The sequence below is a fragment of the Chiloscyllium punctatum genome, chromosome 1 (assembly GCF_047496795.1).
Source record: "Chiloscyllium punctatum isolate Juve2018m chromosome 1, sChiPun1.3, whole genome shotgun sequence".
NCBI classification, from domain to species: domain Eukaryota; kingdom Metazoa; phylum Chordata; class Chondrichthyes; order Orectolobiformes; family Hemiscylliidae; genus Chiloscyllium; species Chiloscyllium punctatum.
In genome coordinates this window covers 141,129,637-141,143,975 of record NC_092739.1, presented here as the reverse complement: position 1 = coordinate 141,143,975, position 14,339 = coordinate 141,129,637, and the positions used below count along the sequence as shown (strand labels likewise).

Sequence of the window (14,339 nt, the reverse complement as noted above, 5' to 3'; positions counted from 1 at the left end):
TCAATGATTATTTGCATTACATGCAGAGATATGGGGAAAAGTCAGGAAATTGGCTGTCAGTATTAGAACTGTTGTAGGCACGATGGGCCAAATAGCTTCCTCTCATGCCTTGACAATTCTCTGATTCAATGTAGTTGCTTCAACATTTCTGTTGGATCCAGCAGGGTACCAATGGAACCACTGAAGGTTCAATGTTTTTAAATTATTTGACTGAAAATTTTCTATGGTGAATGTTTAGCTCGATCAGTTTATCCAATATGGAAGAAAGGAGGTGCACCCATTTCTGGCTGGAATAGTGCTGTCCATTATATTGACAAAGGACAGAAAACATCTTCATGTAATACAGCATGCCTAAGGAAATAAGTGGCTCATTACATGTTTAAGAACCTCACTACATGATTGATTTGTCTGAGGAAAGTTTGACCTTGAACTGCTTGTTTGGCTGCATTCAAAGGATATTGTTGAAATAAACAATTATAGAGCCAGGAAGAGCTGAGAGCCCAAGAGATCTTAACAAGCAGAAGGAAGGATGCAATCGTAGAAGATATATCACTGCCCCAGTTACATTGCAGAAAACAGAAGGCTAACCATCACCTCCTTAAGGGTAGTTAGAATAGAAAATAAATGCTCGCCTAAACAGCAACTCCCTTATTCCATAAATGATCAGTTTGAAAAAGATTTGAAAATATAACCTGTATTCCCAGTATTTAGAAGTTTCACAGGTATTTCTTTCACGACAGACTGGCAGGATCCAGAGTTGATGCGTGAAATTGAAGCTGCTACAGGTGTAGATCTTGGTTCTTCAAAATATGACAGAAAAGATAAAAAGGGAAAAGGAAAGAAGAAAAAGTATCCAAATCTCACCGATTTGAAACAGCAGAGCAATACATCTCGATCAAGGTTGGAGAAACGAGTATTAAACAAGTAAGGATTTTATTCATCATTTCTTTCAAAGGACTTCTGTTTCTATTAGTTTAGAAAGGATTGCTTTTACTTGGAGAATATGTGCTTACCATTGTGCACTAAGAAAACTCTTTTCAAATTCAGTATGCAAGGTTATTTTTGTTATAGGTATTTAAATCTTTCTAACTAATTGTAAGTTTATCAATGGTTTTTATTCATTAGCCAATAATGTAATTCTCTTTTGCCACTAATTCCAAGGTGTTCAAACAACCGGAATCATCATATCATTGAATGAAGCAAGTTGGCCTTTCATGTTTGTATCAGGGCTTTGAAACAGTCATATAATTAGTCCTACTTGCTTGCTATTTCCTCATTATCCTGCAGATATTTCCCCTTCATATATATATCCAGTTCCTTTTGAAAGTTGCTATTGAATCTGCATCCATTACCTTGGAGGCAGTGCTTTCCAGATCATAGCTTCACACTTTTTTTTAAAAGAACTTTGTGCTCATATCATCACTTTTTTTTCTGCCAGTTATCTTTCTTACCTCTGATTATTGATCCACCTATCAGTCAAAATAGTTCATCCTTATTTACTTTAACATACTTTATCATTTGAACACCTTTTGTCATTTATGTTTCTTTATTCTTTCATGGGATATGAATGTGGCTAACCTTACCCTTACCTAATTGCTGCTGAACTGAGTAACTTGTTGAGCTGCTTTAGAGGGCAATTAACAATCATCATGTTGCTGTGGATTTGGAGCCACATGTAGACTACACCAGCTAAGGCTAGCAGAGTTCCTTCCCTAAAAAACATTAGTGAACAGACAGGTTTTTATGACAATTGGTAATAGTTGGCATGATCATCGCTGAGATTATTATACCACTACTGAGAGTAGCTTTATATTACAAGAGTACTAATTGAATTCAAAATTTACCTATATTCCCTGGGAATTAATCTGGGACACTGGATTACTTGCCCAGTGTCATTACTACTATGTGATCACTTCCCCAAACCACCTCAAATTCAGACAATAAATCTATTTTCTATAATCTCTCCACTTAACTGAAGTCTTTCATCCCTGGTATCATTATAGTAAACTTACAGTAAATCTCCTGTGCACTCCCTCTCAATTTTGACAATTTTCCTAAGTGTACCTTGAATTTAATGTAATATTCCAGATGGAGTTTATAAAGGTTTAGCATAACACTTTTATGAATAGAGGCATAGAAGGTTAAAGTACAGGATTATTTAAATAAACAAATCAAAGAACTGCAGACCTAAAAATCTGAAAGAGTATGGTGGCTGGACTTGAAACATTGATTCTGCTTTCTCTCCACAGATGATACCAGGCCAGTTGAGTTTCTCTTAAAACTCCTTTTGTTCCAGTTATATGTATATCTTTTTGATGGATTTCACTGCTTATTCTGGCAAGCACAAAAACTTGCTTACCTGTACCTGTACTTGTCTCTGTTTTGCACCCCCTTTAGAAATGTCTTATTTAGTTCTTATTTCTCATTTTTCCTACCAAAATGAATCTTTTCACATTTATTTTAATTTTATGTAACTACTCGATATCTTTGTCTTTGCTCACCTGAAGACTATCATGCTCCTTACTGTTTAATTTGTATGATTTAATTATTTCAAAGTTTATAATATATGAATTTTAGTTTGTGTAAGAAATGAGGGAATGCTGTATAGTTCAAATTGCTGTGAGGGTTAAATGAAATTTGAAAAGGGTGCCATTTGCAAAAGGGGCAATGAGATTCTTATCATTGTTTATCACCATAAACAGGTCAACCATTCAGTTATATCAGTTGCTTCACAACTTCCTATTATAATTTAATCGCTTTAGACCCCAAAAAAAGGTACATATAAATAAAATAAAATGCAACATTTTCATGTTCTGATCCAAAGTTAAGTTCTGCAGTGCCTAAAGAGTTAACTGATCTTCCAGCCTTTTTTTTTACCACGAGAAAAGAAAAAGCTTGAATTTTTCAAGTAATAAAATCCTGCTGTTCCTGTCAATAGAATTTAGTGTGTGGTTGCACAGGTCTGAGATGGATATCATTTCATTTACAGCACCACACAGTGCAGTGATGCTGATGCCAGACTTAACATTACACACCAGGACATGTCAAGGCCACTGAATTAGTGCTAAAGACTCCTCTTAAGAATTAGATATTTGGGCTGCAGCTCTGCAGTTTCCTAATTTCACAGGTCTTGGAGATAGAAATGATACTGTTAAATGTACACAGTGGCCTGGTGTGCTTTTATTAACAGAATGTATTTTCAAGGTATTACATAGCTTAAAGTATTGATCTCTTCTGTAACTGCTGCAGGGGAAATCAGTGCTCAGACACTCTTATTTGAGTTATTACAATTTTTATTAAACTCAAGCTTTTCCGTTTAGGCATTTATTGTACCATTCTGTTCAAACCAATCATTCCTAATGAATCAGAGCTACAATACTAATGTTTTCAGTTGCTGTAGATCAGTTGAAGGGAATAGGTGTGAATTTTGTTTTAAATCTCATTAAAGAAAGACAGTTGATTAAAACCAAATTCATTGTTGCAGTTTGCATGAAATCCTTAAATCTTTTAAGTACTAGTTGCTCCTTTTAAAGTCAGAAATGGATGATTCCTGACATTTATTAAGCAAATATCACTTAATTCACAACTGCATGGAAACGGTAAATAAAAATTGTAGAAGCAAGGCAGGAAGATGAATTTCAAGGACTCTTAAAAAGAATACTGAACATTTGAAGGATGAACTTCACCACAGGTGACTAACAGAACATCATCTCCAGAAAAGGTGAAAAGCATACTGCTCTCCATAAACACTGTAGGCACAATGTACAAATCTTGGTAAGTGGTTTTGAATGGGAAGAGTGGGAGAGGGACTAAAGCTAATTGGTGAAGATGTAAAAGTAGTCATTTTGTTTGTTTGTTTTTGGGATCAACAAACAATTGTGCAAAGATTTTCATTAGGTCATTAAGTAGGTCTGCAATAGACCTTGTGAAAGGAACAGGTTATGAAATTGATTTTCATTAATTAAGTTTTATTTTAAATGCAAGGGAAATTCACCATTTTAGCTCCACTACAATTCTGGCAAACCTGCGGTGAGTCTGCACTGCATTCGCTCATGACCAATAACCTCCCTTGGGTGCGATGTTCAAAACTAAACACAGTTCTCTAAATGCGATGCAACCAGACCTTTGTAGATCATGCAATTGTCAAATTTCTTTTGTGGCTTGGTCAATTCAAAATTTCAACTGAGATTAATAGATTTTGTTTAGGCAGATGTACTAAAGATCGTGGGTGGCATGGTGGGCGGCACGGTGGCACAGTGGTTAGCACTGCGGCCTCACAGTGCCAGAGACCCGGTACAATAAATGCCTAAACGGAAAAGCTTGAGTTTAATAAAAATTGTAATAACTCAACTAAGAGTGTCTGAGCACTGATTCCCCCTGCAGCAGTTACAGAGACTCAGGCAACTGATTGTGTGGAGTTTGCACGTTCTCCCCGTGTCTGCGTGGGTTTCCTCCGGGTGCTCCGGTTTCCTCCCACAGTCCAAAAATGTGCAGATCAGGTAAATTGGCCATGCTAGGTAAGGGGTAAATGCAGGGGTATGGGTGGGTTGAGCTTCGGCGGGGCGGTGTGGACTTGTTGGGCTGAAGGGCCTGTTTCCACACTAAGTAATCCTAATCTAATCTAATCTAATCTAAAGATCCTGAAGCCAAGGCAAATAGATGGAGTTGAGGCTCAGAAGCCATGATATATCACAAGTGTTATGGCATAAAAGGAGGTTATTCAAGCTATCAAGCCAACTCTCTACAAGAGCAATTTATCTAGTTACACTCCTCCATCTATTTTCCCATTGGTTTCCCATTAGGTACTTGCTTAGTTCCCTTTTCAAAGCCACTGTTGAGTACACCTGCAGCATCTTTCAGGTAGTGCATTCTAGGTCGTAGTACATGTTGACTTTTAAGAAATAAATTTTTGCTTACATTTCCAGTGGTTCTTTTGCCAATCACTGTAAATGACCTTTCTCTTGTTTTTGACACCTTTGTCAATGGAAACTGTTTCTTTGGTTACTCTGTCAGGAGAGCTGATGATTTTGAATATCTCAGTCAAATGTCCTGTCAACCTCTCCCTCTAAGAACATTTTCCAACCTATTTGAAGTCTGAAATTCCTGGAACTATTCTGCACTTTCTTCTAAAATGTTCCTGTCCTTTCCAACCTGCAGTGTCCAGGTTTAGATTCAGCACAAGTCAGTATATTATGAAGATTTATAATAGCTTCCTTTTTATACACTCTGCCTCTGTTTTTAAAGTGCAGAAGACCATATGCCTTTTTACCTATTTCTCAAGCTACTGTGCTGTCTTCAGCAATTTGTGCAAATTTATCTGTGTTCTGCCCATCCTTTAGAATTGTTTCTACTCCTTGCAAAATCATTAATGTTGTAATTCACCTGTAGTTTGATTCAGTGCCTCAGTTAGTGTGCTGTTCATGACTCAGATTGGCTTCAGAGCCCCAATTGAGCTTTGTGGCATTTACATTTTTGCTGTAGATGCTACCTGACACACTGAATATTTCCAGTATTTTTTTGTTTCTGCTTCAGATCTTAAACATGAGTTTGTTTTTCTTTACCATTTATTATTTGGTTGTTAAGGGTTGGACCGAAAGGTCTGTTTCCATGTTGAGCATCTCTATGACTCTAAGTGAAGGTACAAGAATGTGCTGTGCTAATGGACTGTTCATTACATTTGTTTTTAACTGAGTTGTTTATCAATAATAGGCTAAATTAATATCACTATATATCTATCTTTATCTTGTCATATTGTGATTGGAATCTTGTGCATTGATACAAGTTATTTTGTTAGCTACATAGGAGGATAATCAATGGAGTTTAAAAAAACAGATATGTTCGAAAAATTTAAAGGAAAGTGGAAAACCTTTATTGGCTATTGTCATTCATTGACCTTGTGTCAATAAAACCATTTGTTGACTCAATACCGGTGTCTCAAACTCAGGTTTTAGACGGACAACTCTTGTTTGACCATATGATAATCCCTGTAACCAGTGAACAAAATGAGGGTTCTCTATTGGAATCCTTGGGTCTCACTATCATTTACCATAATGTGTAAGAAATGAGCAGAGTGGATCATTGAGACTATCCATGCCTATTGCCTTGCTTCAGTAGTTCCATTATTCTGTCTTTAGAAGTCAAACATCAGTCTTTTTAGGGTAAATTCAACTTTGATAGAGCCCCACAAGTGGCCTCCTTAGGGATTAGTGTAATTTGGCATTTCTTAGTTGGCATAGATATGGTGGACTGAAGGGCCTGTTACTCTGCTGTTTGATTCTATGATCTCTTTGGGGAGGGAGTGGTAATGTCCCTGGACTAGTAATGTAGAACCTCAGGTTAATGTTTTCGGAACATGGATTCAAATCCCACCATAGCAGATGGTGAAATTTAAATTCAGGGAAAATCTGAATAAAAAGCTAGCCAGCTGTTTTCAGTTGTTAGAGTCATAGAGATGTACAGCATGGAAACAGACCCTTCGGTCCAAGCCATCCACACCGACCAGGACCCAACCCAATCTAGTCCCACCTGCCAGCACCCAGCCCATATCTCTCCAAACCCTTCCTATTCATATCCCCATCCAAGTGCCTCTTAAATGTTGCAATTGTACCAGCCTCCAACACTTCCTCTGGCAGCTCATTGCATACACGTTCCACCCTCTGCATGAAAAAGTTGCCCCGTAGGTCTCTTTTATATCTTTCCCCTCTCACCCTAAACCTATGCCCTCTAGTTCTGGACTCCCCGACCCCAAGGAAAAAGACTTAGACTATTTATCCTATCCATGCCCCTCATAATTTTGTAAACCTCTCTTGTCACAATCCATCAGATTCTCCAGTATCCTTCAGAGAAGGAAATGTGCTACCATTAAAAACACTTTAAAATATGTAAAATCTTTTTTCTCAGTACAAATATTTACAAAACAAAACTGAACTGTAGTTGCTGAAAAAGGTCAGCAGGTCTGGCAGCATCTGTGAAGAGAAAGCAGAGTTAATGTTTTGGGTCCTGTGACCCTTCATCAGGGCTGAATATGCCACCATTACCTAGTCTGACCTTCATGCGACTCCAGATCCACAGCCATGAGTCTTGGAGTTAAAGCACGGAAACATACTCTTCGATCCAACTCGTTCTAGCTGACAAAGTTTCCCAAACTAAACTCGTTCCACTTGCCTGTGTTTAGCCCTTATCCCCCTAAACCTTTTCTATTCATGTACCTGTCCAAATGTCTATGAAATGTTCTAACTGTACCTGCATCTAACACTTCCTTTGGCAGCTCCTTCCATGTATGAATTATTCTGTGTATGAAAATGTTGCCCCTCAAATTTAAAAGGGACTTTTCTCCTCTCAACTTAAACCTATGCCCTCTAGTTTTGAATTCCCCTACTGTAGGGAAAACACGTTTGCTATTCAGCTTATCTATGACCCTCATTTTGAAAACTTTTTATGAGGTTACACCTCAACCTTCTTTGCTCCAGGAAAATATATCCCAGCTTATCCTGCCTCTGCTTACAACTCAAACCCTTCAGTCCCACTAACATCCTTGTAAGTCTTTTCTGCACCCTCTCCAATTTAATAATAATGATAATAATCTCCCTATAGCATGGGAACTAGAACGGTACACGGTACTTCGAAAGTGCAACATGACTTTCTAATTCCTACAGTGATACTAACTACCCAGTGGGCAGTTTGGAATGCACAATACACATTGACCTAGTCAGCGAGACCCACATCCTTTGAACACAATAACAGTTGCTTTCAATATGTGTAACCTATTTTTAAACCAATGTTATTGTCTAACTGGTCTTCAAGGAGTGTGAAGAAAATGTTTAAGTGGTAGGAGCAGGATACCACATTGACCCTTTAGCTTGATCAGCCATTCAATATAATTGTGGCTGAATTTCTGCCCCAACTGAATTTCATTGATGATCTATAGTTGCAAAAGAAAATTAAGATGGACCGACAAGTATGGGCTGACTAGATTAGCGTACAGAAATTATGGACCTAAATGGCTTCATGAGGTGATATGTGCATCATTCTTTTCTGGAGCTCCATGTTTCTGACCTATGGAGTACACCTTTTCAGCAGGTCTTCCAGTGTAGGGTTGGGACAGAGCCAGTATTTACAACAATACATGTCATATTCTGGGGCTTAAGATCCCAATGGCTCAAGTGACAGTGATTGTATGGGGTGAGGAAGTAGGGTGGCAGAGGATCAGGACTGGAGGGGTTAATAGGTGGGTTAATGAGAGGGAAGGGTCGATCAGGTGTTGAAGGATGAGTTGTAGTGAGGAGTTAGGTCATGTGGTTATATCAATTGAGATGGGGTGGTAGTCAGGGAAGTTGATTCAGTGTAACTACTTTGGAGGTCAGTTTTATAGTTAGCCATGAGTTATAATCCATTTAAATTTAAGCTAGGACCCTCGAGTCTCCAACTCAAGTAAGAGTTGGGGTCTTATTTGGAGGGTTCCTGCCGCAACATAATTGTTAATCAGAAGTAATCTGGGCCTGTGCATCCATATAAGGGACAGAATTAGGCCACTTGGGCTGTCAGGCAGGTCTGCCATTTTAAGAACATGGCTGATTTGATTGTAACCTTAAATATAGCATTTAAAAAAAAACAATTTAGCCCACACAGTAGCTTCTGTTGATGTTATTTACTACTGAGAGTGAGTTAAAGCAATAATATACTGTGTTGATGTGTTGAACAAAATAAGTAATACCCTGTGAGAACACTCAGTCCAAACATCATTTTCTTTTCTGTTTATTTTCTTTTCAGGGCTTCATTGAAACGAGTCTCTGAAGCAATGGCTCACATAGACAAAAGAAAACATGAAAAGTTTGCAAACCAGTTCAACTATGCATTGCATTAAAGACCAACAAAAGCTGCAAAAAAAAGCCACTTTCTTTGATACTGTTATCTGTGATTTCAAGTCTCATGCTACATCTGTTTCAAGCAGCTAAATCTGCTTTTTTGTACAGATTTTTGAAATTTTCCAGTATATGTAATTTATTGTCAAATTTTGTATGTCCATTTTTAACATTGCTACGTTTGTTAAAAATTAAATATTTCATGTAAGTAATTATTATAATTGGTGGTAATTGTGATTGATAATGTAATATAAAAACTGCTTAAACTTCAAAGTTACTCCTCATATGTTTGTTGTAATTGAATGAATGAAATAAATGCACTGATTAACAGCTTACTACCAGCAGTTCAAATCAATTTAAACTTTTCTATAACCTTTATAGATTTTCTTTGTATTTGAATATATATGAAGGCTTTTAAACCTTTCCTCCTTAAATAAAAGACTCCGATTGATTCATTGCTAATTGTGATGCATGTTTTATTCAGGATAACCATGGTCTTTGCCAGCTTAACTGTTGTTAAACAATCTAAATGTGTCCATTTCTCAAGTTGGAGACTGTTAAAATAGTTAAAATGGCCGAAAGGGTCAGGGGCTTCCAGCTTTCTTTGCTTCAACATTTTATCAAGAAAGCATGTGGGAAAAAAGGTGGGACAGGTGTTATAACAGGAGAAGGGGAAAAGAGTAGAGTGAAGTGCAACAGGATGCTAAACACCCAGGTTTATGTAGGGAAGGGACTAGTTGCTAAATCATCCACATTACACCAACAACTTTCATTATATTTACAAAGTGCCTTTAATGTAACAAGAGCATAGCTTCAAAATTAGGGGGTGTGGGGGGAGTAGATTTAGGATTGAATTAAGGAGGAACTGCTTCACCCAGAGGTATGTGAATCTATGGAATTCTCTGCCAAGTGAAATAGTTGATGCTACTTCAGGAAATAGCTTTAAAGCTATGATAGTGAATAGTGAAGGAATTAAGGATTATGGTGAGCAGGCGGGTAAATAGAGCTGAGACCATGAAAAGCTCAGCCATGATCTTATTGAATGGCAGAGCAGGCTCAAAGGGCCAGCTGGCCTACTTCTAATGTTCTTATGTCTTCATAGGAGCAGTATAAAATAGAAATTGAGTCGAAGACATTTGTTTAGATGATCAATAACAGCCTTCACCTCCCAAGCTTCATGTAAATAATTGGGGCATGTGCTGCTTCTTAGAGTGGGTCATGTGACCTGGAGTGTTTTAGGCTGGGGTTGGGGGCAGTCTACGTCCGACCATGCAGCTGTAAAGACATACAGTAAGCTGCTCCTGGTTCAAATTTTTGCAGGGCTATCTCGATCTTTTCATAGTTTATAATTAGACCCAAACATAACTGACAATGAGGCTGAGTCACTACCCACTAACTTTGTGCTACGCTGTTTTTGGAAGGAAGAGATCGGTTGTTGCCCAGACTTTGAAAATGGCACAGGTTGAGGAAGTAGCATGGTAGACTTACTGGGAGATCAAACAACATGGAGGGAAGTGGTCGTGGGGAGACTCAGGCTGCGGTTAATCCCTGGGAACAGGCTGAGAGTGGTCGTCGTGAGGGGACTTGGACTGTAAGCAATGGCTAAAAGTGAAGTACTCACCTGGGGGCTTACCAAAATAATCATGGAGAACATTCATCATGGATCTTGGGCTGCGAGCAGCTATTAACTACCGAGCTTGAAGTGGTGGGAAAACAAATAGTGGGCCAATTTGGAGCAGTGGGAGCAACTTTACCAAAGAGACAAAGTTGGATTCTGTACACAATGCTAATGGCTACTAGTTTTCTTGAGCACCATTGGGAGCAAGACCTTTGGAATTCTCAGGAGTTTGGTGCAGAGAAACCATCTGAGAAGAGCTATGTGAAGTGTTGGAAAGTCATTTTGCACCAAAGCCACTGCTGATTGCAGAACATTTGTTTTTATAAATGGTTAAAACATGGAGAGTCCATTGCCCAATTTGTGGCTACCTTAAAGCGATCAACATAATATTGTGAATTTGGAGGGTTCCCCCAGAATAACTTGCAAGACCAGTTGATTTGTGACTTCTGACGTAAAACCACTCGACAGAAGCTACTAATAAAGACCTGGATTTCAAGGCAACTTTCAATGGAGTTGTTAGCCAGTGAAGCAACATAGTTGGGTGTCAGTGCCCAGGTGCATAAGTTAGTGGAAGCTCAGAGTGTAGTACCAACTGCAGAACGCTGCCAGTCTGGCTAATTTGGCCTAAAGGAACCAACATGTTGGACGAGAGAACCCCCAGAGCTGAAAATGTAAATAAGTGGGCCACATTACCTAAAATTGCCAATTACAACCCATAGAAGAGAAGGGTGGGGCAAGTCAAAAAGAAAATCCTGAGGACAAGGCAGAGACATACAAACCAGCTGGTCGCTAAACTATACCATCTGTGAAGTAGAAGAAAGTAGTCTTTCTCCCATGTTTTCTCTACTTTTGGAGGTATTCCTGACTACGTTGGCTACAATGCCTGAATAATATTTAGAATTAGAATTACAGTTAACTTCATTCTCACATGTACTCAGATGAATACAATGATAATCATTGACTCCTTCAGCGACATATTGATATCAGTATGTAGAAGATGCACCACAGCAACTGACTGATGCACCTCAACAATCTTCCAAACTTTGATCCTGACCACATTTTGAAGGGTTACAGATGCATGGGAACATCAGCTTGACCACCAAAATCTCATCAAGTCATGAACTATCCTGATTTGGAACCACCTGCTCCTTCAATGTTGCTGGATAGAAATCCTGGAACACTCTTCCTTTGGAGTACAGTATTATGTGTACCTACACTGGATGGACTGTAGCAGTTAAAGGTGGCAGCTCAGACAATTCAGGGCAAGCAACAATTGCAACACCCATTTTTCCTGAAAAATATGAAAGAAACTTTGCCTCTGGATCTAAACATAAAATAAAACCAATAAAGTTAGCCTGTAGAAATTTGAAACATTCCAGGAAAGAGCAAGGATTGAGATTCATATAAAGAAGTCTCTGTAAAGTTGTGGGATATGTAGGCCCAATGTTGTAGATCCATTACCAAGTTCAGTATCATTTTCACTACAGATTCTCTCTGAAGGCATGATTTTAAGAGTTCTAGAAATAAAAAGTAATTAGTTGATTAATCCCCATCTTGTCCCCTTGTAACAACACTGCATCACCACTAATATCACTGGCATAGGCAACTAGTTTAAATAGCTTGTTATACATTTTGTGCTTTTAAAACTGGTACATTAGTACTGCTTTCAAATTGCCAAGGGCACACTGACAAACTGTTGTCCACTTACATTTCTTGCCTTCTTAAGAAGTTTATCAAAACGGGTCAGGAAAATCAGCTTTGGCTACACGTGACTAAGTAAAATGCAGCATCCTGACACCACTACAGCGCTGAAATTCAGAACAAACTTACGAATTCAATTCTAGTATATCACAGAATTTTATGTTTTATTGTAGGTGTGGAAAATCCTAGAAGCCCTTATTTTTGCTCCTTGCTCCTGTCCTACAGTGCCGCCCAAATTCACTGTCGCCAAAGTTATGACAAAATCAGTATTTGTCATTGATCAATTTGTTCAGCATTGTAACTGTTCTTCCAGGATTGGCTGACCAAGCCATGCCAACAATTGCATAATCTTCCAATGACCTTGATAAATTGTTTAAAAGTCCCATTTGTGTTATTTATTCTAAAAAGGCATTACTTTAACATTGATAAAATTCTTCTGATGTTAGAAAGCTGATATTTCTTAGCTTGTATCAGTCAATGGAACTCGTCAATCTCCTTTAAACTAGTTTTTTTTGGTTACCAACTGTGCATATCCAAAACAGCCTATCAATACAGTCGTTCAGTAATGCAATGTGATTCCACTTTTGTTAACATGTTATGTTTACAAAATCTATACACAGTCGGAATGATGGTGCCAAAATCATGCTGATCATAATAGGTGAATTCCAGGTACTATGACTCAGTTCGATAATGCCATTGTACATCTCTTCCCAAAGAGCTAACTTTTCTGGTACCGGTCTGTCAGGATGCTGCAATAAGGTCATCCAAATATCACTCAAAATCACGTGCAGCCAAAGCTGGTTTTCCTGGCATGTTTCACAAATCAATTTGAGTCAGTAATAGCTTTTATCAGTAACTTGTTTGCTGGGAGGGCGATACCATAATATTCCATTTAACTTTTTAAACATTTCCGTATTATCCAATTTGATTCCGGGATGATCAACTTTAGAGTTTCCAATTTCTGATTCATTCTCCAAGTGTTTGACATTTTTATTTCACTCACTATTTCTTTCACCATTATAAATTCACTTCAGTTCTAACTATCTTCCATTATAGTATTGTTTTAAAATGAACTACACACGTGCTATCTCTTTCCCCTGTTACTCACTACAATTTTCAGTTTTTGTTTTGATCGGGTCCAGTGATCTTTAAATTTTGATGGTTCTCCAGAGAAAGGACAATAGTGCTAATAACTTTTATCCAGCAACAAAATTATGAGATTTGGCCTTTTAATCTATTCTGACTTTCATTTTTGCTGAGTACTTTTCTAATGCTTTTTGGCCGGTTGAGAAGCATTGGATTCTTCTCTGATATTTGGTCAGAAGTGTAGCCTCTGAACTTTGGTTTATAAATTTTTGTTTAGTATTGCTGACAAAAGACATTTTGTAGATATGGAAAGAATAAAAATTCACATGAATACAAATTCAAGGGAAAAAAGAAACATTTATACAACAGAATAATGCATACTTGCCCATGAATTTGTATTGCAAAATATCCTGAGAGTGCAAGGTGAAAAGTTTTAATAAAATGATTTTTTTAAGCAATGCTCACATTCTGTACTATCAAATGATAAATTACTCTTTAGGTTTGGTCTTAACTCACGTTCACATTCATTGCTCAGATCTTTCAGTACACGAAATTGTATAGGACTTGGTGAGGCCTCTTCTGAAATACTGCACCCAGTGCTGGTCACCCTGTTAGAGGAGGGATATTATTAAGCTGGAAATGGTTCCGAATAATCAAATCCCTGCAGTGTGGGAACAGACCATTTGTCCCAACAAGTCCATACCGACCCACTGAAGAGTAACTCACTCAGCCTCATTCTCCTATATTTACCCCTGACCTACACATCCCTGAATACTATGGGCAACTTAGCATGGCCAATTCACTTAAGCTGCACATCTTTGGCTTGTGGGAGGAAACCAGAGTACCCAGAGGAAACCCACACAGAGGGGAGAACGTGCAAACTCTACACAGTCTAGAATTGAACCCGGGTCCTTGGTGCTGTGAGTCAGCAGTGCTAACCACTGAGCCATCGTGCCACTGGTTATCAGGATGTTTCTGGGAATGGAGGGTGTGAGTCACAAGAAGAGGCTGGGACCTTTCTTACTGGAGTGTTGGAGGTTGAGGAGTCATGTTTTAGAGGTTTATAAAATCAT

General features: G+C 38.2%; 1 protein-coding gene across 5 annotated transcripts in view; it reads left to right on the top strand.

Annotated features, from left to right (window-relative positions):
• The window catches only part of uvssa (UV-stimulated scaffold protein A), a 114,059-nt gene extending 104,736 nt beyond the window's left edge, over nt 1-9,323 (top strand). For all 5 annotated transcript variants that reach the window (XM_072575783.1, XM_072575773.1, XM_072575764.1 and 2 more), the window contains 2 exons: nt 741-924; nt 8,770-9,323. In XM_072575783.1, the coding sequence (XP_072431884.1) occupies nt 741-924; nt 8,770-8,863 (278 nt within the window). In that variant the 3' untranslated portion in view covers nt 8,864-9,323. The remainder of the gene's footprint in view (nt 1-740; nt 925-8,769) is intronic.
• Nucleotides 9,324-14,339: the final 5,016 nt, after the last annotated feature.